At 44.2% G+C, this 26,388-nt stretch overlaps 2 protein-coding genes across 5 annotated transcripts in view; both read left to right on the top strand.

Annotated features, from left to right (window-relative positions):
• The first annotated feature begins 232 nt into the window (after window positions 1-232).
• Window positions 233-18,893, top strand: ubtfl (upstream binding transcription factor, like). The gene is made up of 20 exons (XM_042100423.1): window positions 233-749; window positions 3,356-3,451; window positions 3,581-3,759; window positions 4,027-4,110; window positions 4,294-4,449; window positions 4,546-4,610; window positions 4,707-4,827; window positions 5,138-5,248; window positions 11,621-11,748; window positions 12,000-12,141; window positions 12,425-12,466; window positions 12,581-12,694; window positions 13,030-13,188; window positions 13,470-13,598; window positions 14,077-14,162; window positions 14,655-14,844; window positions 15,505-15,552; window positions 16,051-16,182; window positions 16,956-17,075; window positions 18,142-18,893. Exons 2-20 carry the CDS (start codon window positions 3,394-3,396, stop codon window positions 18,244-18,246), a joined length of 2,169 nt encoding a protein of 722 aa, XP_041956357.1. The 5' UTR covers window positions 233-749; window positions 3,356-3,393; the 3' UTR covers window positions 18,247-18,893.
• Window positions 18,894-19,309: 416 nt separating this feature from the next.
• The window catches only part of asap1a (ArfGAP with SH3 domain, ankyrin repeat and PH domain 1a), a 38,164-nt gene continuing 31,085 nt past the window's right edge, over window positions 19,310-26,388 (top strand). For all 4 annotated transcript variants that reach the window (XM_042100397.1, XM_042100379.1, XM_042100388.1 and 1 more), the window contains exons 1-3: window positions 19,310-19,494; window positions 19,830-19,908; window positions 20,968-21,094. In XM_042100397.1, the coding sequence (XP_041956331.1) occupies window positions 19,850-19,908; window positions 20,968-21,094 (186 nt within the window). In that variant the 5' untranslated portion in view covers window positions 19,310-19,494; window positions 19,830-19,849. The remainder of the gene's footprint in view (window positions 19,495-19,829; window positions 19,909-20,967; window positions 21,095-26,388) is intronic.

Genomic DNA, 26,388 nt, shown 5'->3' with positions numbered 1-26,388 from the left:
GATTCGTCAACGGGAACGTGGCAGATAGCCTACAGTAGCAATCCGACGTGTGCATTGCATATTTTACGCTACAAGCTACGCTATCAAAATATCCTAGGCTACATGGTTTTCTATAAAATGTAATGTAATAAAAATTAGTCATAGCAGGTAGTCTAAGGTTCATTGAAACACGAATGCTCGTCATATTTCAACAAGCTGGTTGCGTAGAAGGATGCACGCTCCAAAAGCGTGTTTGGTTTCGGTGTTGGCTGGGAATCCCTGCTCATGCGGGAGTCTGCGACCGACAGAATATTAGAAAACAAACAAATTGCATCTACTTTTTAAGTGTTTTCATACAAATGTGCATTGGTAGCGAATTCAATAGTAGGCTAAGACAAACTTTAGGTAGGCCTACGCTGATGGGCTGTGTTGCGAAATCCATGCAAATAACCCTAAAACAGTAGGCTATATTTTAAATAGGCTCATTAGTTACGATTATAAACAGACCTTATTAATAACGGCCGCACTTTCTATGAAGTTTCATACGGTTTCTTTGTCTCAATTTTTCTCGCATGTTTTCCTTCGGAGTTCCTCCCCCTGCGGCGCTGGGCGGAGTTTCATACCGAACCAGACGCTCCTTTTGTCGGATCTGTTTCGACCTGACTCCCCGGGGTTTACCGTTGAAAAAAAGGAACTTAAACATCACGAAAACAAACAACTCGATTATATCATAGTTTTGAAAAGCTGACTCTTTTGAAGTATCGAAAAAGGTGAGTAGTCTGGATATTTTTGTCGACGTTCCAAGCTATTTTCCTACCGTTCGTCCCCGAGTCTTTGTAACATTCATGGCGGCTCTGCAGTGAGAGCTTTGGGGCGAGGGAAGGCAGAGACAGCGGGTACCGCTCTCATCGCTATTTTTATATTTTCAGTCGCTGTAACAAGGGTTAAATCATTCCATATTTTCTGTAGATTAAACATAAAACTACACCGTCTGCTTCCGTGAATATTTCGTTGTCGTCTAAATAGCATTCATTTTAGGCTATATCCATCACAGTACAAATTATTTTCATGAAATTCACGTGCTTCAAAAATCTGAGATTAGTCTCACAGATAATTAAAATTTAAATCAGATAGACGACAACCTTTCAATATTTCGAGCTTGAGAACTGCGACCATGTTACCCTGCCGAGGCATCTGCCTATAGCTTTCGTGCCAGCGGAAACTGCGTGCTGACTCCTGCCGGAATGAGGGCGCCATTACGGGGTATGCAAGCAGACAACAGTCGGTGTATCGATAACTTCCCATGTTGAAACACCACCGTGCCTCAACACTACTGTCAACCACAGGCATGGATCAACAACAGAAACACATCAAGAATCCTTAATTATGCACAATATCATAAATTAATTTTCAAACACTTCCTGTCATTAAGTTACCTTTGCTTGTTAAAACGTTAAGCTGACGTTACTTTTTTTATTTGTTGCATGCATGACAATTAACGTAAACATTTCCTTCTAAGTGTTTCGCATATTGTCATTTTGTTCAGTGAGGTTTTAAATGAAGACGACCTTGAGAGCGGTCGGGGATGACACTTTAACCGGGAAAAGCGGCGCCTCGCACGGTTGCACAGCGGCGTCACCGCTTGGGGGTGGCGGGCGGATAAGTAGCGTTACGTAGGCTACCTTTGGAAACTGCTCCGCCCGTGTTCGTGCTGGCTCGCGCTAGAAAGATCTGTCACTCTAGGCTAACTCTGTGTCTAGCTACGTTTGCTGGCTAACCAGCACAATTCACCTCGGATCACACCTGCCTACGAAGACGTGAACACTTTGTCCTGCACAAGTTAATGGTATAGTGCGTACATTTTTAAGTTTATTCTGTACGACGCTCGAGGTGATATTGCTTATTTACCTAAGCTAGCTAACATTAGGTTGCTAATTTAGCATAGCCTAACATGCCAAAATTCTCTAGACAGGACAAGGTTTTCTAGACAGGAGAACTTTAAAATGCGTATAACCTAAATTGCAACTTTTAGATGAGAGGGGGATTTTCAATTCTACCAAAAGTATATCAAACGTTAAATTATTACAAGTTAGCTAAATGTCAGAGGAGCAATCGCACAATGTAGCCTAGTTAGCCTTAATCGGAATGTAGGTCAGAGAGCATGCCTACTTAGCTTGGACGGCTGAGCGGACGTTGAGGCCAGTTCAGCCTCAATTTCACTTCGGACCCATGGGCAAGAACTTTCTTAGTTACATGCTGGGGACAGCTTTGAAATTTAAAACCGCTTAACGTAAACGTTAATATCCAAGCTATGTGACGGCTAACGGTATGTGTTATATGCCAGTGCATCACCACATTTCCCATCTTTAAACGTATCAAGTTAGCCATCAATCACTAGGTTAAAAAAATCCATCCTTGTAGCATGTGTGTGCATTGAGTAACTTCAAAAGGTACCACCAAACAACATTAAACCCAACTGTATGTAACGTCATGTAGTACCGTATCTACAGCGTTACCAGTTTTCCAAGTTATGTTATACATTATTTGCTTTAAACAAGATTGACATATGGTGTATTTTAGCCGCGAAACTAACTTTAGAAAGCTAACGTTAACGTTACTATTGCCGAGAATACAGCAGTTATGTCGGCCCACAAGCATTGTTCAAGCATTCACAGGTACGGCGGTAACGTCGACACGTTACTGAGACACACAATCTGTGCCTTTGAAATGTTATAAAACGTCGCTCTCTACCGAAATTACAACTAACCATCTCCTACAGGAGTATTTCAAGGTTAAGATTTAAATAGCCCTCACCCTGTCACCAGCCCCGGCAGAATGTAGACACCCCCGGTGGTGTGGCGTGGCTGGGTCAGCACCGCTTGGTTGTCGTTGGCAGCAGCCTCCTCTTACAACCATTAAGTAACGTTATTATTATTATTACATTATTATTATCGATCGGGGGAAGAATAGAGGACAAAACGATGGTTCTTCCTATTATTCATCTGCTTTTAGCCGTATCGCGTTTTGTTTCAGCGGCCGATCACATCGCAGTGATGCGTCTCCTCATTGGGAGAGGATGCATAGGCGGAGTCAAGGCTGGGTCTGGTCCTGAATTGTCCTAAATGGCAATTTTGTGTCAAGTCGGAACGTCAGAAGTTATCTGTTACCTTTCCAGTTAGTGAACACCCGCTATGCAACATACGATTTTGTAATGTCTTTGGTTATGTGAGATGCAGTTTATGTGGGGAAACACTTTTATCAGGTTCATTTGCAACGTAATACAGATTCTTCTTGAACTGTCTGCCAACGACTGTAAAGGTCTAGAAGGGCTGAACGTTACTGATCTGATTGTTGTTTGTGTTTTTGGATGTTATAGGGCTGTATCCATTTGGAACTGCCCACAGAGTCTCCATCATGAATGGCAGTACAAGTGTCTCTGCCACCAAGACTGGACGAATCAAGTCAGAGTCAGGTGACCCATTGCTTGTTCAATACCATTAAGCTCAAGGCTGCAACATATAAACATGCTACGTGCTTATCTGATTTAATCAAGACTAAGTTTGTGCTTCTGTATCAAGTTTGTCCCTGCATTTGTCTGTAGATGATCTGTGGAGGAAGGAAGACTGTCTGACATTGCTGGAGAGAATCCGCAGCCTACTGGCTGATAGTGACTCCATGAAGTACAAGACCACGGAGTCTCACTTTGACTGGGAGAAAGTGGCCTTTGGCTCTTTCTCAGGAGATCTGTGCAAGCAGAAGTGGCAGAAGCTCTCCTGTGAGGTATGTCCATGGAGCAACTTTGAAGTGTCAGTGGACAATAAGTACTTTGTTGCCTGATGCTTTGGTAGCCTACCAAATGGGGTTGTTTAATAATTGTTTGTAATGGAATGTCTCCAGTTGCAGTAAAATGTTAGGAAAGATCTTGTGGCAGTAGTTGGATCTGATATACAGTATTTAATGTTAATTAGTCATGGACAGAAAAATATGGTTCCTCTTCTCTCTCCGCCTATTTGGAAGTACTTACATTCTGTTTTTCTTTAATTCTAGGTGCGCAAATATAGAACTATGACCGAACTTATTGTGGATGCCATTGAATTTGTGAAGAATCCATACAAAGGAAAAAAATTAAAGGCATGTTTCTCAAGACAAAACCCTAACAATTGTAATATGCATGTACAAAAGATGTCTCGCATGCATCTAAGTTATTTTTCTTGATCATTTCATTATGAACTGCATTGAACAGCTTATAAGTAACTTTCTCAGCATAAGGCACAATATCAGCAGCAACACATTAACCCTTTCTTCTATTTTCAGACACATCCAGACTTCCCAAAGAAGCCTTTAACTCCCTACTTTCGTTTCTTTATGGAGAAACGGGCAAAATATGCCAAGATCCACCCAGAGATGAGTAATCTTGATCTCACTAAGATATTATCCAAGAAGTACAAAGAACTCCCAGAGAAGAAGAAGGTACAACATTGCGCTATGCAGAAGAGGAAAAACGTGCTTAGTTTGGTTCACAAACAATAAATGTAAAATCTTAATATGCTCTTTTCTTCTCTTCAGCTCAAATACATCCAAGAGTTCCAGAGGGAGAAGGAGTCCTTTGAGAAGAACATGGCACGGTTTAAGTAAGCACCAATTTAACCAAATTATCTACACTGTTGGAGACATACCAGGGCATTTTCTTTTGGGCTGTATGCAACATTACTTTTGCGTTATTCCAGGGAGGACCACCCAGAGCTGATAGAGGAGAGAAAGAAGTCTGACCTCCCTGAGAAGCCCAAAACTCCTCAGCAGCTGTGGTACAACCACGAAAAGAAGACCTACATGAAGCTTCACCCAGATGTAAGTCTGACCACATTTGAGGAATTTGAATGATTTGCATCACATATTTCTCTAGATATTTCCCCATATTTCCCCCTAACAGTCCTCTCCCCCCACCCCGTCCTACACAGATGTCAGAGGGTGTAATGACACATAGTATTTGTAACTGATTTGTAACTGATTGTTTATTACTGTAGATGTGACAAACTTGCCTTCCTTTGACCAGGCTCTTTTCTCTAACAATTAACAAGATACAACAAAAATAGTCAAAGCTCTTCTTTTTTTGGCAGATATTTATCTTACGTTTGTTATGTATGTCTTATTCACTTAGGTTAGCCAGAAGGAACTGAAGGAGGCACTACGCCGACAGTGGTCTCAGCTGTCTGACAAAAAACGTCTGAAGTGGATCAGCAAAGCCCTGGAGCTGCAGAAAGATTACGAGGTAGAACATAGTTTACATTCCCTTTTTTCCCTAACAAAGAGACTGTGACTAGACAGGCCTCAGAATCAGCTGCCTGTTTGAGAGGCCCTTTGTCCCAGCCACTCCTCCCTCCTCTGACAGCAGAGTATTTTCAGTAACAGAATCAGCTGTTCATACAATATACACCACTCAGGTGCAGACACAGTGGACGATGCAGCCATGAAATTCAGGGGGAGACTACAATACACTGACTTTTTAAAAAAAAAATATATATGATTTATTTGTGTCATTTTCAATATACAAACATGAAAACAGTACTCAAATATGAAGAGAAAGAGATACAGGAATTCATTTTTGCTGAGTGAGGCACTACTAACAAAGGTGAGAATATAAAAAGACCTACAACAAAAACGAAATAAGACAAACAAAAAACAACAACAACAACAAAAAACTGAATTCAAATCAAAGTGCTGCTGTGCTACATGCTACCAATATGAGGAAAGTAGACTTAGGCAAGGGGTGCAGGACGTCGGCGCGGCTGCTTAATCTAAAGGTAAACCATCTAGTTGGAGAGACCTGATGTGATCTAGAAAGGGCTCCCAGATTTTAGAAAATTTTGCAATGGAACCACGAAGGGAGTATTTGATTTTTTCCAGCTTCATAAAATAGAGTGCATCCCTTATCCACTGGGAGTGAGAGGGAGCGCGGGGGTTCTTCCAGTGTAACAATATAATGCGTCTTGCTAACAGCGTGAGAGAAGCCACAAGCTCACAAAAGTAAGACGGTAGCGAGTGACCCATTGGTAGGACACCAAACAGGGCAACTAAAGGTGAGGGGCGAATGTTGGCAGAAGCAATGGCCGAAAGAGAGTCAAAAACACCATCCCAGAACGACTCGAGGGCGGGACAAGCCCAGAACATGTGACCGAGACTGGCAGGTCCCAGGTGGCATTTGTCACAGCTTGAATCAGTGCCAGGATATATATGGGCTAGCTTACTTTTCGACCAATGGACTCTGAACAACTTTGCATTGTAAAACACCATGACAAGCACAAATAGAAGATGAGTGAACCCACTTCAGGGCATGATCCCAGACCGCAGGCCCTATCTCTATATTAAAATCTGACGACCATGCACCGTGTAGAACATCGGACGACGAGGACTGATGAGTGAGAAGAGTGTTATAGAGTGTTGAAATAGTGTAAGGTAAGGTGAGGTAAGATTAGTTTTGAGGATAGTGTCTATAAGGGTGGGGAGGAATGGCAGGGAAGCCAGGGAGGTGACTGCGAACAAAATCTCTCATTTGCAAATATCTAAAGAAATGAGTTGCCGGCAGTTTGAATGCCTGAGTTAACTGTCCAAATGAAGCGAAAGTACCATCAATGTAGGGCTGGTCTATGGACACAACCCCTTGGTCTCTCCAAGTTAGGAAAGCTTTGTCAATCACAGAGGGAGTAAATAGAGGATTAGAGTATACAGGGGTCAAGGCAGGTATAGTCTGCTGTGCAAAGTGCTGTTTAAATTGAGTCCAGATCCTGAGGCAATTTTTAACAATCATGCTCTTTGAGTGCAGATGGCGATACAGTCGTGGGGAAGCACAAAAGGGACATTAAAGATGAAGAACCACATGAATCTTCCTCAATCTGCAACCATGGCGGGGGTTGACTATTGTTGTGGCAACAGTACAACAAGACTCTGATGTTTGCTGCCCAGTAGTAAAGTAAAAAGTTAGGGAGAGCTAGACCCCCCAACTCCTTGGGTTTTTGAAGGGTGTCTTTCTTTATTCTAGGGGCCTTTTTGTTCCATATGAATTGAGAGATTGTCCTGTCAAGTGAGTTAAAAAAATGTTTGGGAACGAAAATAGGTATGCACTGAAAGAGATATAAAAGTTTAGGGAGCACATTCATTTTAACACCGTTTATCCAACCAGCAAGAGATAAAGGCAAAAGAGACCATCACTGGAAGTCCTGGGTTAGCCTGGCCAGCAAAGGGGAGAAATTATATTGAAATAAGTCTGAGTAGTTTTTAGTTACATAGATACCCAAGTATTTCAAATTATCCAGTGATGTCTTAAATGGTAACTTAAATAGGGGATAGTTTATGGCTGCAGCATTGTTTGGCATTAATTCACTTTTGTGATAATTTAGTTTATAACCTGAAATTTGCCCAAACTCTGTCAATAATTTTAGTACTAGGGGGATGGACCTGTCTGGTCATCGGCATACAGCGACACTTTATGAACAATACCACCCCTTGAGATACCTGACACCTGGCTGGACCTGAGGGCCGCAGCCAGTGGTTCAATGGCGATGGCGAACAATAGAGGAGAGAGTGGGCAGCCCTGGCGAGTGTCACGTTCGAGGGGAAAGTAATCTGAGTAGTCATTATTTGAGCGAACGCGAGCATGAGGGGATGTATGCAGAAGCTTTACCCATGAAATGAATGTATACCCAAAACCAAAACGCCTCAATGCATATAACAGGTAAGACGGTCAAATGCCTTCTCCGCATCCAATGAAATAAGCAGCTCAGGGGTGTCAGAGTGTGTAGGTGTGTATAAAATATCAAATTAGCGCCTGATGTTGTGAAAAGAATGTCTGTCTTTAACAAATCCTGTTCGGTCTGGGGAAATAATAGTTGGTAGGACAGATTCCAGACGTTTAGCCAGCATTTTGGCCAACAGCTTGACATCTGCACATAGCAAAGAGATAGGGCGATAGTTACTGCAACTGAGGGGGTCCTTTTTTTAATATTAGAGAGATAGTGGCCTGTCGTAATGTAGAGGGGAGTACGCCATCCTGTATGGGCACGCATTCATTAAATATGTTTAGTAAAAGTGGGGATATTTGGCCTGCAAAGGCTTTTAAAAATTCAGCAGGAAAGCCATCAGGACCAGGGCATTTTCCATTCTGCATCAGAATAAGAATTTCTAAGGTCAGCAATAGTGAAGGGTCCATCCAGCCTAGATGATGCTTCAGGGTCAATGGAGGGAAGATCTAAAGAGTTAAAAAGTGTTTGTACTGCGTCTCATCATTTAAACTTGCCGAAGAGTATAATGTGGCATAAAAATCCCTGAATTGATTGTTGATTATATGCGGGTTGATAGTTGTTCCATCAGTAGTATTAATCTGGGTAATATTCTGTGACGAAGACGATTGTCGGATTTGGTGAGCTAGCGGTTTACTAGGTTTATCTCCAAACTCAACATATTTATGACGTGTTTTCAACAGTGAGTGAAGTCTTTAAAAAGATCTGCGTCAGGTGAATTTACACACTTGGACTGCAGTTCTGATATTTCATTGGAGAGGCTGATACTCTGGGCAGCGGTAACGTTTTTCTGGTAGGCGGAATAGGATATTACTTCCCCTCGCAAGTAGGCTTTGCATGTCTCCCAGATTGTTGCTGCAGAAACATCTGGGTTAACATTGGTGGAAATAAAAAGACTGATGCGGCTCCTAATTGTTGTGATAAAGTTAGGGTCAGAAAGTAGCAAGGAATTGAAGCGCCAGGAGGAACGGGATACAGATCTGCCAGGAAGAGAGATGTCAAGAACGACTGTTGCATGGTCTGATATCACAATGGGGCTGTATGAGCATGATCTGACTGACGAGAGGAGCTTATTATCAATGAGAAAGTAATCAATACGGGAGAAAGTGCCATGGACAGGAGAGAAAAAAGAGAACTGTTTCACACTGTGATTGAAAAAGCGCCAGGCAGCGTCAGCTTCAAGCGTCAGCGACTGCATATTGCTCCATAAACGTCTGTATGACTTTAGATGATTTAGAGACAGCAGAGGGCTTGCTGGATGAACGATCAAGCGAAGGGTCAAGACAGCAGTTAAAATCCCCCCCAAGGATGAGCTGGTGAGAAAGTCAGGAAGAGAGAAAAAAAAGTTTTTAAAAAAGTTATCATTGTCCCAGTTCGGGCCATATACATTTGCCAACATCAAACTATTACCTCCTATTTTACCTGTGATGACAACAAACCGCCCGTTTGTATCTGATATAATGTTGGTCACGGAGAATGGTACTGATTTATGGATAAGAATAGCAACCCCTCGAGCCTTACTTGAGAATGAGGAGTGGTAGAGTTGACCAACCCACCCCCTACGCGGCTTTAGGTGATCAGATGGCTTAAGATGGGTTTCTTGTAGAAACGCTATTTTAGTATTTAAACATTTTAGATGGTGTAATACTTTGTTGCGTTTGACAGGAGAATTCATCACTCTAACATTCCAACTAGTAAATCTTAAGGCACCACCCGATGTAGGCAAGGAGCTTAAGTTTGATGCCATATGATAGGCTTATTTTGAGGGTGTGTGCAAGGAACAGATTAGTTTACGTCGATCGCCACCAACGCCCCCCACCTGCAGCCCAGCACCAACAAAAGGGAGGAATGATCCTCTCGGTGGTAGACATGGGTAAACGAAGCAGCACGCCAGCAAAAGCGAAAGAAAAGTGAAAAAATACACACAATGAAACCTAATTAAAAATACATTAAACAAATACCCCTCCCCCCACCCAACCCATTCCCCCACCCCAAATCCCAATCCAATTGCTTCCAGAGACAGCAACAAGGAACGCTCTGATACACTGATCAGCATAGTGAATCTTCCTAACGCAAACTGTGCAGTCAACACATTTTTAACCATTTTTACTTCAAGTGTAATATAGTAACAATTGCATACAGGCATAGGCAAGGGCTATGCTAGCCTAACATTGAACAATCGACCTGCTTTGGCTAATACGCCTGTTTACCATAATGTAACAGTAAATCTGCATAGCCAACAGATTTTGAAATGAAAGGGGGAAAACGGACATAGCGAGAGCAAAAGAAAACAATGTTGAGGGCATACGTTTTGAAAGAGAAAAAAAAACAGGCATCTTAGGCCAGTTAGACGGCATGTAGCCTACATCATTGTCAGACAATTTGTCATGAGAAGTAAAACTAGCTCAGACTTAGCCTACTCAGAGAGCGAGCGAGCGAGCGAGACAAACAAGCAAGTAAAAAAAAAAAAAAAAAAAAGCGTGTCGCAGGCATTATCATTAGTAGACTAGAGAGGCAATGACATTGTTTAGACATGAACAGTAAAGCTTATCAACTCACTCGCTCACATACAGTACCTTACAAGTCACACAAGTCTTACATTAGCCTATCTTACAAGTCCTGGACAAACTTGGCTGCGTCCGATGCAGACAGGAGCCAGGTCTTCTCGCCGCTGGGCAATATAATATGGAGCCTGGCTGGATGGAGGAGAGCCGGCTTGTATCCACGCCTGTAGAGCTCTGCCATGGAGTTCTTGAACTCAGCACGCTGCTTCAACAAATCGGGGCTGTAATCATCGTAGAAGCGGATCTTATGGCCCTGGTAGGACAGGTCGCCTCTTTTACGAGCCTCGCGTATGACCAGGTCCTTCGTTTGGAAGCGGTGGAACCGTATGATTACAGGACGTGGCCTTCCTCCTGGAGCAGGCTTAGCTGCAAAGCTTCTATGGGAACGGTCAAGTTCAGGGGGAGAAGAGAGGATCTGTGAGCCAAAGACATCCATTAGGAGTTGTGAGAAGAAGGCAGACGGTTGAGAGCCCTCAGTGTCCTCAGGTAGGCCAATGATTCGGATGTTTTGGCGTCTACTGCGCCCTTCTAGGTCAGCTACCTTGGTCTTGAGTGACTTGTTTACTTGCTGAAAAGTGGAGCAGGTCTTCTCGAGCTGAACGAGACGGTGGTCGATGTCAGTGGCATTTTCTTCCAGAGAAGCGACTCTTTGCCCATGATCTGTAACTGTGGTCTGTAGATTCTCCAGTGTGGATGCAACTGAGTCAAATGAGGATTTAAAATCGGCTGCCAGAGACTTTCTGTGTTCTTCCAACAGCGAGCTAATTTCAGTCATAGTTATGCTAGCTAAGGACGTAGAATTGTCTTTATCTTGTTTACCCTTTGCTTTGGACATTGCTGGGTAGTCCGTAAGGTTAACAACAGGTTACGTGTCTATTAAAGATAAATTGCCGAACAAGGAGAAGTTTGAAAGATGCGTTATAAAGTGTGGTTGTGGGAGCGAGTTCGTCACGCGTCTACTCAGCCTACCTCATTCCCGGAAGTCAGCCAATACACTGACTTTTGCCTCCATCACAGTCAGTCGGCCTTTTGGTTCTTGGGTTGACTTGACTTGCTGGGTGTATAATGAGCCAAAAGCTTGAGCTTAAAGTGAAAATAAACCTGATCCCCTCAACCTCTCTTATAACCAAGTAATCTCTCTTGCATACAGAGGTTATTTGCAAGCTTGACTCCGTGAAATGTGATAACTCCATGCAGAATTTGGCAGTATGTTCATATGGATTCATCCTTCAGATGCTTTAGCATCTTGACCTCCTGTGGCCCTGGCTCTGTTGTGTGTTGCAGGATAGCATGAGGATATACTTTGAGGCCCACCCCGACTCCAATTCAGATGAGCACGTGAAGTCTGTCCTGACCAAAGCCGAGAGGCAGCTCAAGGATAAGTTTGATGGCCGGCCTACCAAACCTCCACCGTAAGTGTCAGACTTTCATCATTCAGTCCCCCTTCCTCCCTCACAGCAAAGTCATTAGATGAAGAGTATTATGGTGCACAGTTAATCTTTTCTGATAAATTTGACTAACCCATGGTCACATCACAGTGTAAATTCTACCCAAATCAGATATTAATGTCTGCATATAACAAAGATCTGGGTTTTTTTCATACTTATCTCTTTATTTAAATCTGACTTGTTGAGCCGGTGTGAAGTAAGCCTGTCTTTTTCAGAAATGGCTACTCGCTGTACTGTGCTGAGCTGATGGTGAACATGAAGGACGTGCCCAGCACGGAGCGCATGGTGCTGTGCAGCAAGCAGTGGAAGATGATGACACAGAAGGAAAAGGACATGTTCCAGAAACGCTGTGAACAGGTTAGGCCTCAGAGAGGGAGAGATGGAAGGGTTTGAGTTACTAAACGTGTCATCGTTTAAATCTAAGGGCATTCATTTAACTGTGGCTCTTAAAATATTGTTGTCTTTGATATGGATACATTGCTCTCAATCAGTAAAAGAAATGGAATTAAATAGGATCTTTCTAACAGTTGTGTTCCTTTTAAAGATAGTTTAAGATTTGGATAGACCTAAATAGTATAGGTTTTGACCAGGCCTAGATAATCACATTTGTGGCAGTGAAGGAACTTTCTTTCATCTCCAGAAAAAGAAGCAGTATGAGATCGACCTCCAGCGATTTTTAGAGGTAAGTGTGCATATTAATACATTTCCAATCGTAATCAGACCACTGCATCGCTTAAGCCCTGTGGCTTATTCAATGGCATTCACTCGAAACACATGTGCGTGCTTCCATCCATAGAGTCTGCCGGAGGAGGAGAGGGATCGGGTGCTGGGAGAAGAGAAGCTGCCGGGCTCCAGGCTGGCCATGAACAGTACAAACAGCCCTCTACGGGCCAAGTCCCCCTCAGCAAAGGTGGGTGTGTCACTCTGTTAATAGACCCTTTCAACAATAAAAACAAAATCTATTTAGTTCCCAATCTACTTCCTCTGCATTAAGATAACATATGGAATGTTAAAACGGAAGCCTTGTGGGGCCAACTATGATGCTGATAGTGGAACTCTCTTGAAACGGTCTATACAGGAGGAGGAAAACATTTTATGTATTTATTTATTTGTATAAGTGTGATAAATTGAATTTTATTGGAGTTAGTGTTCTACTGTTGACAAGTATGCTTTTTGGCGTGGGTTGAGGGATCTGACATCTGAGAGATTTGGTACTGATTTGTGGTGTGTGTGTCCTTTTTGTAGGAGAGGTGTCGGGATCCTGAGCTGGATCACTGGGCACCAGGTGTAGCGATGAAAGAGAAGAAGGACAACAAAAAGAAAACCCGTCTCCCCGAAACACCCAAGACGGCAGAGGAGATGTGGCAACAGAGCGTGATCGGTGACTACCTGGCCAAGTACAGGGTGAGTGCACCATGAGCACTGCCCTGGTGGCTGACTGGGGGACTGGTAGAGCTTAAGCTGACACAATCATCATAAGGCAGTGAACACCTAATCAAAATGAGCATAGCTGCTTCTTGGTTTACGTTTTTTTAATATATATGGTAATTAAATTCCAGTATGAACCTTTCAATGCACAAGTGTGTGTTTGTTAAGCTTGTTTGGTTTTATTTGATAGCCAAGTGTGGTCTAAGCCCTGCAGCTGGGCTTTTTCTAGATACTTGTGTATCTTTCCGTTGGTTCAGAGTGATCGGAAAAAGGCCCAGAACGCCATGGAGGCTGCTTGGAAGGCCATGGAAAAGAAAGAGAAGATCCCATGGATCAAGAAAGCAGCGGAGGACCAGAAGCGATACGAGGTTCAGTACCGGACCGTGGTCAGTGACCAGACGTTTTGACCACTGTCCTTTCACCTGTACCGGAGAAATGTCAAAGTGTTGGTCACCCCGTAACAGTCCTCTCTCCCCACCCCGTCCTCTGTCGGGTAATCGGGTGGAGCCTCTGGGCTTGGGGTTCACTTTAGACATGGTCTTCCTGACCTGCTTTTCCAATTTTGTGTTGTACAGGTTGCAGTTACATGCAGTACAGCAATATTACTGTTGAAATTTACGTGTGTCATCCATTGTTGTTGTATTCATGATTTGTATCCATTTCAGCGTTGGTAACGTGAATGTCTGTTTCCATGTCATTAATGTCATTTGAAGTGTAACGTTTCTTCAGAGTTGCATGTGTATGCCATGCCATGTTAGCTGGTGTGACATGTACACAATTACTCTTTTACATGTTTCAGGTGTGTGTGTGTGTGTGTGTGCTCGTGTGTGAGTCACATATACACTGACGTTGTTTCTCCTGCAGAGAGAGCTTGTGGAGATACGGACGCCGACGGCTGGACAGGGCCAGCGGAAGCCCAAGTTTGACGGCGAGCCGAAGAAACCACCTGTGTGAGTTGAGTGCTTGTGTTTTCACAGCGAGATGAAATGGGGATGTATGAAACATATCCAACCATACGATCATACAGTACATTTTTAGAGAAGTTGCTGAGGTGGATGCGAGCAAACATTACTTGCTCAGTAGCTTGTTTCATTGATTTTTCTGTTACCCGTGAAATAAGTCAAGCCACATTTCCACAGCTAATGTTGGCATTGAGTTTTCTGTAAAAGCTGGAATGCTACTACAATAGAATGCAATGGTATTCTTCCAGATTCTGGAGTATGCGCACACTGACAGCAAGTTTATTTAATTAGGATAAAGTATTGAAGTCTGATGGACTGTTATAAAAACAATGAGCATTTGTGTGTTTTTGCAAATCCAATACAGACACCTCAAATTGTAATCGCCAACCAGAAAAAGCTGCTGTGCTGCCATGATATCCTCTCACGTTCAGCATCCTCTCTGTTTCTCTTTGTGTGCGTGCGTGCGTGCGTGCGCATCAGGAGCGGCTACCAGATGTTCTCGCAGGAGCTGCTGACCAACGGCGAGCTGAACCACTTCAGTCTGAAGGAGCGCATGGTGGAGATCGGCAAGCGCTGGCACAAGCTGAGCCAGAGCCAGAAGGACAAGTACAAGAAGCAGGTGGAGGAGCAGCAGCTGGAGTACAAGGCGGAGCTGGAGGTGTGGGTGAAGGTAGGTGGCCCCTGTGCTCCTACTCTGCCCCAGCAGCCGTACTGCTGCCTCTGGTCTTTTAGCTCTGCTGGGGGATTTGTCAGAACCCCCTCCTTTGGGGCAGCCGTGGCCTACTGGTTAGCGCTTCGGACTTGTAACCGGAGGGTTGCCAGTTCGAACCCCGACCAGTAGGCCCGACTGAAGTGCCCTTGAGCATGGCACCTAACCCCTCACTGCTCCCCGAGCGCCGCTGTTGTTGTAGGCAGCTCACTAATCACACTATCACACAATCATACACACAATCACACAATCACACTAATCACTGCGCCGGGATTAGTGTGTGCTTCACCTCACTGTGTGTTCACTGTGTGCTGAGTGTGTTTCACTAATTCACGGATTGGGATAAATGCAGAGACCAAATTACCCTCACGGGATCAAAAGAGTATATATACGTATACTTATACTTATACTGTCTTATACTTTAGAAATTTGACTTGAATCTCACAAGTGTTTATGGACTTTTCCAATGTGATGACCTACATACATCTACGTGCTGTGCTTGAACGATCTTGGATCTCTCGGCAACATGCCGTATTGGAGTCTTTATCGGATGCCGTATTGGAGTCTTTAACGGACCGTATCGGATGCAGACACGTAATGAACTCTTTCCTTCTCTTTCAGTCCCTCTCTCCTCAGGAGCGTGCTGTGTATAAAGAGTTCTCCACCACGGTAAGTACTGGACTGGACTGCGCTGTTATTTAATTAGCTCTTAATCCTAACCCACTCCTTAAATGGCTTCTGTGCTCACACTCTGGCCTCTATTTAGCCTGTAAAGAAAATAAAAAGCTTTCTCGCTGATTTATCTTGACACAAAGTCGTTGTTCGGCTCTAGTCTCCTCCCTACTTGATTTACTGTTCATGAAGGCTCATGTACCAGTGCATTATCATTGTTGAAAGAGCACTTTAGGCTCACTTTTCTCTGCTTTGGCTCTTGGGATGGCTTTCAATGCTTCTGTAACTGAATTAACTACCCTCTTCGGAATAAATAGCGTTCTGTTGGCTGCTGTTTGGGGCTACTAATCAGTGCTTTGAGCTTTGAAACGTGTCCTTTCTTTTCTTCTTGTGTTTTTTCCTCTCTCTCTCTCTCTCTCTCTCTCTCTCTCTCTCTCTCTCTCTCTCTCTCTCTCTCCTTTGTCTGCCACCCCCTACCCTCTCTCCGTCAATCAGAAACGGCGGAGCACGGCCAAGCCACGAGGTCCCGGAGCGAAAGTGCGCATAACCAAGGGGAAGGCGGTAGGTGCCAGAGCCACAGGAGTGGGGGCCGGGGGGGGCAAGCGTTCCATGGCGTACCGAGCCAAGGTAACGCCCACCCACATCACACACCCACATTACCACAACACACGTTTACCTCATGCTGTACATGCTGATCTGAGTTGGACCATACAGTATGTAAAGAGAGTGATGGGGACTAGCATTTGTAAGGGCACTTGGTAGACAGCGGAGTGCCCTATATCAGAGTGCAGTCATAACGCTGTTACAGCAAAGCTGGGTGATCTAATTGGGCCCTTCAGGAGCATTTGGTCTGTAATGGAAGAGCTGTAGCCAAATGTTAAGCCAATTGTTGGGTAGGTCTAAATCTAATTTGTTGTTGAGCTTACAGTACGCTGGAGATCTGTTATCAATGTAAAATGTGATGGTAATATATTTGGTCCTTTCAGATGTTTCAAAGGCTGAGACAAATGTGTGTTTGAGTGTGCATGTGTGTGTGAATAGGTAGATAAAAGGATGGACAGAAAGCTGTATGGTCAGATGGATAGACAGACCGACAGACAGACAGAGAAACAGAAAGAAAGACAGAGAGAGACAGAAAGAAAGACAGACAGAGAGAGACAGAAAGACAGAGAGAGAGAGAGAGAGAGAGAGACAGAGACTTTAGACCGGATGGAAGTGTCCTTCCTGCCAGGCACCCATATTGTTATTATATATATATTATACTTGCATGTGCGTGTGTCTGGGTGTGGGTGTGCATGTGTGTCTGTCTGCATTTGAGTGTGGGTTTAAGAGAGAGAGAGAGATGGGGAGGCCAAGAGCTGTAGAACCTTGAGAGAAAGGTGTGAATTTGTGCTCCCCAGCAGGACACGTCAGAGTCAGATGAAGAGGACGAAAAGACGGACACGACAGACTCTGAGGACGACGACGACGAGTCTTCTGGCAGCACAGACAGTGATGATGAAGACGATGATGATGATGAGGTGAGAGATTAAATGCGATGACTGTAAGCTTTGTTAGTGCACTAGGTATCCCATACTTAGGCCCAATCCCATTTCTCTGTGGAGGAAGGGGTATCCCAATTCTGTTTTGGATTAAGGGTTATTGCCGATTTGAGGGGAAATTCACGCATTTTACATATTTCCATGTCTGATGCCCCACAAATTGACAGCATGCCATGTCCGAAATGTAACTAATGTCCGGCAACAGCGAAATTTGCTGAACTTTTTTACCACTTATCTGATATGAATGCTGCATAGCCTACTGCTGCCGACTCGTCACATCTACTGCAGGTAGTGATGACTTCTGATGTCAAGTAACGGCCATTTAGGATGTTGTAAAATATTACAGTTGTAGGACATTTACATAGCTTAAACTGTATTTTTATTTTGTCCCCCATGCCTGTTTTATTCATCCCGACCAGGAGGGACGAACAAAAAATTAGGCACATTCCACTTGACAGAAGACAGATGTTACCCTGGAAATCTCGTGGAGTTCTCGCGAGAGCACAATTTGAATTGTGCCCGCAAGATACTCTGGCCACGAGCAATGATCCAAATTTCTTCTATCTCTCGAGCGAGAGGGACCAATCAAATCGGTGTAGGCGGGACAAAGGCGAGCTACACTGATGACTGACACTGATGAATTGTTATGATTGGTCGTAGCGTTATCTAACTGCGTGTAGTGAGAGTTTCAAATGCATGCTTGGTGCCGCCCCTCGAATTGGGCCATTTTCATTACTCGTGGCCAGACCCTTAATCTGAAAGATTCCAGGGTCTGGTTTACCAGGCTAGACAGATGTAGGTTGCTAGTGCCAAATATGAGCTTTCAGTGTGGTACGATCTTTTTGTGAATTACGTTTCATTCAAAAGTGTTTTAATCATCCCGGCTCTCCCTCATGGTAGGCTAGTGGTGTCATATTTCCAAGGGGAATATTTTCACCCCTGTCTTGCCACTCGAGGGACAAGGGCTAGGGGTAAGATGAAGCAGTGCAGTGTCAGACCAGTGATTTAGAAAGTCAGTAACATAATACGTTTGTTGTTTGGTCAGAACGACGAGGAGGACGATGACGAGGACGATGAAGACGAGGAGGACGGGTCAGACGCCACCAGCAGCTCATCCTCGGAGGACAGCAGTGACTCGGACTCGGACTGAAACCCCACGCCCAGCCCCCCCTTCGCAAGGGAAGGGAAGGGGAGGGGCAGTGCAGGACACGCCCCTCTCGATCAAGGCCCCTTCATGCCCCCTGGCATGTGGGAGAGCTGTGGCTGTGACCTCTCCACAGTGGCTGGAGTGTAGCTCCTGTGCACCCCACCGCCACAGAGCCAGCAGCAGCATAGGAGGTGAAACAGCAAGTGGGCTTCTAGGGGTGGAGGGGGGGGAACCTCTCTCTCTCCCTCCTGGAACCCAAGAGACTTTTACTCAACTGGACAACTTCTGATGTTGTTTTTGTTTTTGTTTTTCCTTTTAAGGAGCTGTGTTACCTGTGTGTTGAATGCAATGTTTTTTATTGCCTTTATATAGGTGTTATTAAAAGCTATGTTGCTTGTTTATTTTTTTAAAACCTGAAAAGGAAAAAAATGAAGCTATGGCTGGGTTTTGAATTTTTTTGTGGGAAAGTTTGAATGCATCTGTTGGATGCTGATAAGGTTTTTGGAGATGGACTGTAAAACAAACTAGACCAGCTGCCTGTGTACATCCTAACCAGATGTAAGGAAGAAGAGGGCTATGTTTAGCAGCCCTGGTTTTGATCATTCTCTGGTCAGATCCACAATAAATGCACTTTTCCCCCTCTTGTATTACTTTCTCTGTCTGTGGTGTAATTTTTGATGCTGCCTGCAAACCCTCTTGGTGATTTAGTATTTCTATTCTTAGCTTTTCCTTAAACATTATGTGCGCAAATTCGGGTATATCTCAATTCGCACTTCATTAAGTCAAAATGCTATACCACTGTGTAACTATGTATTTTCATTTGATTTTTGTGCCAGTTTTATTTATCTAATAACAAATGTAACGTAGCCTATATTATGTAGGCTCTTTCGTGGTGTCCCCATACCGTTACAGTGGCTGAGTTTCCCCAGCTGCTGTGCTATTCCCGCTCCGATCCTGTCCACTGTAAGACCCCCCCCCCCCCCCCCCCCCGACTCCCTGTGGCCCACATGGTTGATTTTCGCTTCCTGTCCGCACTGCTGATCTTTTCACCAGTTCCAGATGAGAAATCAATGCCCTCACCCCAGGCATGTCGAGCAACGGGTATTCGATTCGCAGCTGATGTAGGCAACCCTTTCTTGGATTGAGCCAAACAAGTGAAGCATGGTACATTCTGCAAAGCCATATCTGAACAGTTTACGTGTTTCCGAATTTCTGGAAGTGTTACAACTGGAAAAAACTGCCGCGGTCTCGGTAAGTTATTAGGCGTGGCTTTCGCAGTGTTCACTCTCTGTATCTGGACTGCATATTCTGAATATGATCGGGATAACAATTCAAAGCGTTTTACACACTGGTGTGTTTTGCAAGGATGAGCATTTTAGCATTTATTGTAAACCCCGTTCAGTCGTCGTGCGCACGATTTAATTGCCTCTGGCCATTTGGTAGATTTAGCCAAAAGTTCATCCTTTAGGAAAACATCGTATTTTAAGGGTCTTTTCAAAAAAGTGCAAACAGTTGAGTAAATGTTTAAACTGAGATGCAATTCCCGGGTTTTGCGCATGAGATAAACTTTATGTTGTCTAAAATAGATTTTGCTGTACCCACGGTCATGAGGTCCTCTTCATCGCGATTATCGAGTTTTTCTTCCAGGGATTCTCTTTGGAATCGGTGAGTTGCATTTTTGTGAATCATATGTGTTCTGCATACAACTTATTTTGATTGTAAAGAGAGCACTTTTGAACAGCCTGACAACTAGGACTTATGTGAACCGCACTCGCAGTGACAAGACGCAAAAAGCGCACGTCCAAGTCTCCTCTGGTTCACGCAGTGGTTGTATGTCTAGTCTATTTCCAAATGGCCACATAACGCTATCATATTGATCTAATTTGCAGCTCCATTTTAAGTCTGTTATCTTAAAGCAGGCCTATCTTAAAAACATAGCAAGTGGCAATAACCCACATCTATTAACATATAGGCCCTAAGTATATAGTATGTAAGACAAATAGAGATGCGGTTGGAAACCAGTTATGTCTCTTCACTGACCTGCGTCCATCATACAGCAAACTTGACAAAGGCTATGGAATTCGTTCACTTGGAGAGTCTGTTTTTCACTCAACTGTGCATTTCGCCTAACTTAAATTCGAAACTAATGTATGAGTTTATGGAGTTTATGCATTGTGTTGAAGCATGCGCAGACCTCTTCCTTGTTTATCCTCGTCATCAATTGTGGGAGGGGATGAGTTTGCGTGCGTGCGCTGGTGTCAGAAAGCAGAGACCATCAGGACGAAGGAAAAATCGGAGGAGAGAAAGGGAAAACTGAGAATGAAACGGCCATCGTTGGAGTTGGAACCATCCTTTATATAAAGGGATTGCATTTTGTTCCTCAAACAATGCAAAATATAAATAGGGAGATGGAATGAAAATATTTTCGTGCAGTTTAAGCCTTTATCTTATGCTGGATTAGGCAAAGCAAGTGGGCAGGAGATACCGTTGTTATTTAGATGCGAGTGCCCAATTAAATCAAGAAAAGGAGGGAGCTCTGTCTATTGCTCATAGGGACCCTGGGTTCAGTGAACAAAACTGCATTGCCTCTGTAGATCGTTGCTGATCTTTGTCAGTCACGCTAGTCTGAAGAAGGACACATTCAGCTCATTTACCTTCTGTGATTAATGGTGTTGATTCTGTGAATTTCCTTCATCTATTGTGCTGGGCGATAATTTGCCAAAGGATGCCGGATCAGATATCGGTGTCCGAGTTTCTCTCGGAGACAACGGAGGATTACAACTCCCCCACTACATCAAGCTTCACCACCCGATTGCAGAACTGCCGAAACACGGTCAACGTCCTGGAAGAGGTAAGGCCGCTAAGACCATTCCATCACGGATTTTAGCAAGCAATTGGGCGTCATGTTCAAGACAGGCCGACAGTAGGCTAATACGCATACACATGCTCGCATATGCATGGATACACTAAACAAACGCTTTCTCCATTAGAGTAAGATTAAGACTACTGCCTCCGCTGCTTATGAACTTTGTGGTTATCCTCACTCTCCCAGCTCTTAATACGCTCGCGCTTGGGTTCCCCACGGCCATATAGCTAGCTAGCTATCTGGACAGATATTCATAGGACTGATAAATGGCCGGTATGCGGAAGGATCCCAATGTGAAACACTAAATTTGGGTCTAACCATAAACCTTCAACGTTTCTACTTCAGGCTGTTTAGACAAAAGAGTGGCCGATTTTTTAGACAACAACAGATAACGGTACACCTTGTTTTGGTCCAGTGATGCGTAATGATGACCCTGGAATTTGACTTCTCAACGTCAAAAAGATACAGTCGAATGCGGCACTGGAAACGATCGTTTTCGGCTGTGTTGGCATCCGGTGTAGAGATTTTTTTTGTGATAGACTGCCATGAAAAGTCTCACATCCGAGAAAGATGATGTGTTGCCTCATTGACCATTACGAAAAACAAATAATATCGCAGTCTGCCGCTTAGGCTATCAAGCGTAAGTAGCCCATACTGATCCACAAGGTATTTTCATATTTTAAATGTTATCCAGGCACAACGATTGTAGCCTATATTTGAGAAAAACACATCTGTTTTTCAATATTAGTAAAGCGTTACTGATGCGTCATTTTTACAGTCAGTCTTGATGAAAGTGTGTTTATCCTATCCGTTCCCCCATGTAGGCCTATGCTAAAGCTCGTGTAATTAGATCCACAGTTAATTAGTAAATGTAGTGAATGGCATCAAACCCACTGGAACGTAAATGAAGACAGATGGGCTAATGGTTGTCATGACCTAGTTGTCTGTATTATGTTTATTCATGAACGTGTTCTTGGGAGTGACAAATCGGCGTGCCACTTCAAGCTGCACACAGGCATGTGGGCATGCTCTGCTTTAAATAAGTACATTTGCTCTCAACATTAAACCGAGATGGGTAATGATTGACTTTAAGGATTATTTTAATAAAAACATTTTTTCCTTTGTAATAGTGCTTTTAGTTAAATACAACCCATTTCAGATTAATTTGCAAGATCTTATTTGATTGGATCGATAGTGTGAATTGTTGCAATAATTGATTAATTCAATTAAGTTGTATGTATGGCCTGCATTCGTTTTAGAGCTAAAACCTTTGACCTTTGACCTCATTACACTGTTTTGGGTTCTGTAGTGGTCTCAGTAAAGCAATACAGGTGTTTCTCATGCCTTTGTGCATTAGTCTGGTACAGCTCTCTGATTTCAATCTTCCATATCTAGATCCAAAGATATAATGTCTGTAAATCGGTTAATAACCTACATATAATCACACAGTTTTCATTTGGTACTGTTAATACAATGGAAGCAGAGAATTAATTGTTTTGAAAGAGATCAGGTCGTCTGAGATCAGGTTCTTGTGTATCCACCCCCTCTCTGTCAGAGCGAGTGAAGATCTGTCATGTAGAGTCATGGCAGCCCCTCTCTGGCCGTGAAGAAGAGCAGAGATTTGTGATGGGCTAAGAATAGTCCAGTGTGCTTGTGTCGGCTAATAGGGAGAGGTTATTCTCCCGAGCAGTGGTTCTGGGAGGAAAGGGAGAAAGGAAGAGAGGGGGGGGTGGGGGTGGGGGATTAACCTACTTACACACAGGCCAGTGCACACCTGACCTTCCATGCAGGGTCTCTGCTAAGAAGTGAAGGTGTTTGATTCTCCATCATAATGGAGCCTGCTGTGTTCACACTACATAGGCAACTCTTGAGAAGAGGCAAATGATCTGAATGGATCTAAATGCAGACAATATTTTAGTGAACTCTTGAGTGCATTAGACTCTTTGATGTCACTTGGTTATGCAGACGTAAGGGGACTGTGCATAAACACTGTCTATTAGACAGCTAAGCACATATTGAGATGGGTTGAGGTTGCGGCAGACCATGTCTTTTGTTGTGAATGTTGATCCAGGAAAGTCTCGACTGGGATGAGTCATCTTTCATGTCAGTCCTTGCCCTGACAGCCTTTTTTAGATCGGTGTTGTTGGCTTATGACCACACACACACAGACAGATACACACACACACACACACACACACACACACACACAGAAGAGAGAAAGAGACATTGTCACAAGCAAAAGCCCACCGCGAAAGACTGTCCCGCAAACCATGTCTAATGATAGCTTGTTTTCAAGCAGTATGTTTCCAACTGTCGTAATATTTTCCCTTGTTTTGCACACGGACGTGCAGTCTGATCTCAGCATGCATTTTCTTAGATGACGTGATCTGTCTCTTGGTCCGAACTTCCCTCTGCAAGTCCGGTCCCTCGATGACATTCTTAGTTTACTTGGCTTAGTCAACTCTGCTGCGGCTGTGGGCTCGGCCGTGCGGCAGTGATTCCCCATCTCTCGCCTGCCATCCTCTCTTGCTCCACGCTCCCATGTGAACTCACCATCCTCTCTGACAGGCTCCAACTAGCCCGCATGAACTCCCTCTATTCTCCAGCCAGCCTGACAGAAAGCCAGCCCTCCTCTCCTCTGCCATATACTCTACACTTTCACGCACGCAGAACCCCCCCCCAGCCCGCCATCCTCACAGTCTCACTCTAATCCCGCATTCCAAACATGGCCTCCCTCGCTTGATAATGGTTTCCATGGCACGGTTCTCGTTGTGCCCCCTCTTTGAATATGAAGAACAGATGGCACAGTTGATGTATTGAAGGGCCGTGTTGGTGAGGGCTCTTGCCAGCACAGACGTTTCCACAGAGGCAGAAAGAAGAGAAAAGTATAGTGTGAGAGAGAGAGAGAAAGAGAAAGAGTGAGTGGTAGAGAAAGCTGCGGAGAAAAAAGACTCTACCCTTCTTTTCCCTCTCCACTGCACCACCCATTCATTCGTTTACATTCTAGCGCCGGCGTTTTTGTTTGGCTCTTCACAGGCCAGCGGCTGAGACTGACGGTGAGGGGTGTGGAGAGGCCGGCAAGGGGTGTGTGTGGAGGGGGGGGGGGGGGGGGGGTGACGAGGGCAGGCCGGGAGGGCTTCTGTCTCTATGTCCTCTTGTGTGCTCCCCGCGCGTCCTGCTGTGTTTGCTTTGAGCGCGCTCAGGGGCTGACACAGGAGACTCTCTGTTGTTGTGGGGGGCTGCCTACAGAGGAATGCTGCCAGTGTGCAAAATTGGCCGAGACCGGGGCGGGGGCACCAGGGCCCATGGCTCACAGAGAGCCCAGGGGTGCTGAGGCTGCAGCAAACCTTGCAGACACCATCAGCAGCCTGATTAGCATGGATACAAGTTTGGTAATATGCTAACTGGTCGCTTTCTGGCAATATTGTTTGTGATAGCTCTGTGAAATCTATTCCTTCATTTTTGCAGGGTGTTCTGTCCCGGATCACAGAACTACATATTGCATCTAGTTTGAGTGGCCAGTGAGAGCAACAGGTGTGTTTATCTGTCTGTCACATGGCCATATTTAATCAGAATTAATTTTTTCATAAAAAAAAGTGTCAAATTGTTGTATAGTGTTGCTATATGGTATATTAGAGAAATTAGGAAAACACAATGGCTGTTACAGCAAACAGGTTAGATAGGGTCAGTTTCCTCTACATAGAGCACTAAAAATGGAGATTTTCATTTAAAAGTTTTTAGTCAGAGGCTTTTTTTAAACACTTCTGTTGTAGCAGGACACTTTCTAGGCAGTCTCACCCTCTTGTTAAAATGCCTAGCTATGTGTTTTGTCATGTTGTACAGTTCCTACCAGCATTCCCATTTAAATGGATGTATGAATAGATACAAAACCGCACACATCCATTTTAAAGTCTAAAATTCGTACCCTGCTCTCTATCAAAACCACACGATGAAAAGACCTAAAACTGCTGATGCACAACAAAATAATCCTGATCCAGACCTAGCATATGGCAGGTCTTCTATCTTCGTTAATTCCAACTAAAAACACATTCTTAGATGGCATTGTAGCTAAATTCATGCTTAAAGTAATCATCTGTAGTTTTACATGTCTAGGGATAGGAAAACAACTGCCAACCCCCCTCTGTCCCAGAGTGAAATGTGAGTTCAGATGGCCATGGGCTTCCATTCGTCCCCTGGCTGGACAGGCTGGGCAGTGAGCAGTGGCCTGTGACAGCTGGCAAGTAGAGCTCCCAATTGAGGCGCTGGAAGAGCACAGAAATGTCAGCGTTAATTCAGAGCCTTTTTTCAGCTGGACTGTTTTTCTGCCACATGCACACACACACACACGCATACACACTAAGATTTAAAAAGTGCTTGTCAATCATTTAGCACCACTTAGACCCCCAGCAACACTGAAAGCTTGGGTGAGTGGATTGGTGTATTGATGCACCTTGACTAGACTGGACACAGTTAATGGAGCAGCCCTCTAAAAGCTACAGGAAGGAAGGTCACCGGTGCTCCTGCCCGTGTGTTTGTCAAGTGAATAGACAAGACAAACTACTGTGTATTTGTTAAAAGAGTCAAAATGGGCTTTGGTATTTCACCCTGTTCAGATGAAAAAATGTACTGTAGCGATGTGTGTGTGTGTGTGTGTGCGTGTGCGTGCGTGTGCGTGTGTGTGCGTGATGGGAGGGTGAGCTCATCGTGTTATTTACATGGATAATTCCCCCTGAACTGGAAAGAGTAGCCCTGTTTTTAATGGGCTTTTGGCAAGACTGGCCTTGTGGCCATCGGGGATGCCGCAGTGCCTCCCCCATCACATCCACTCACCCCCCCCCCCTTATACTCCCAATAACACACACACACACAGACACACACACACACACACACACACACACACACACACATTCAGCATGAATGTTGAGTCTGTCTGGCAGGGTCCCCCTTGCTCAGACCATCGTGACAGGACTGATCTGGAGTGGCTGCTGGGTGGCCAGATGGGAAACTGGAGGATTTACCTCCAAACATTTGTTTTCCTGCCACGCTCCCGATGTGTCATTGAGGTCAGAGCTGTATATTTGTAATCAGCCCCAAGCACCGGCCATGTTCACATTGTTTGTACAAAGGACGTGGGAGTGTGATTTGATTAATTTAGTATCATTTAGACATTTGTTTGGTGTGTAAATTAACATAAATATTGTGACATAGTATGTAAGAGACACTTATTCTATTAAAATCCTAGTTCATTAAGAATGTATTGTATTGTACATGGCGGGCGA

Source organism: Alosa sapidissima, chromosome 1 (assembly GCF_018492685.1).
Source record: "Alosa sapidissima isolate fAloSap1 chromosome 1, fAloSap1.pri, whole genome shotgun sequence".
NCBI classification, from domain to species: domain Eukaryota; kingdom Metazoa; phylum Chordata; class Actinopteri; order Clupeiformes; family Clupeidae; genus Alosa; species Alosa sapidissima.
The sequence above is the reverse complement of the archived record's forward strand: the minus strand, read 5'-3'. Positions and strand labels throughout refer to the sequence as shown.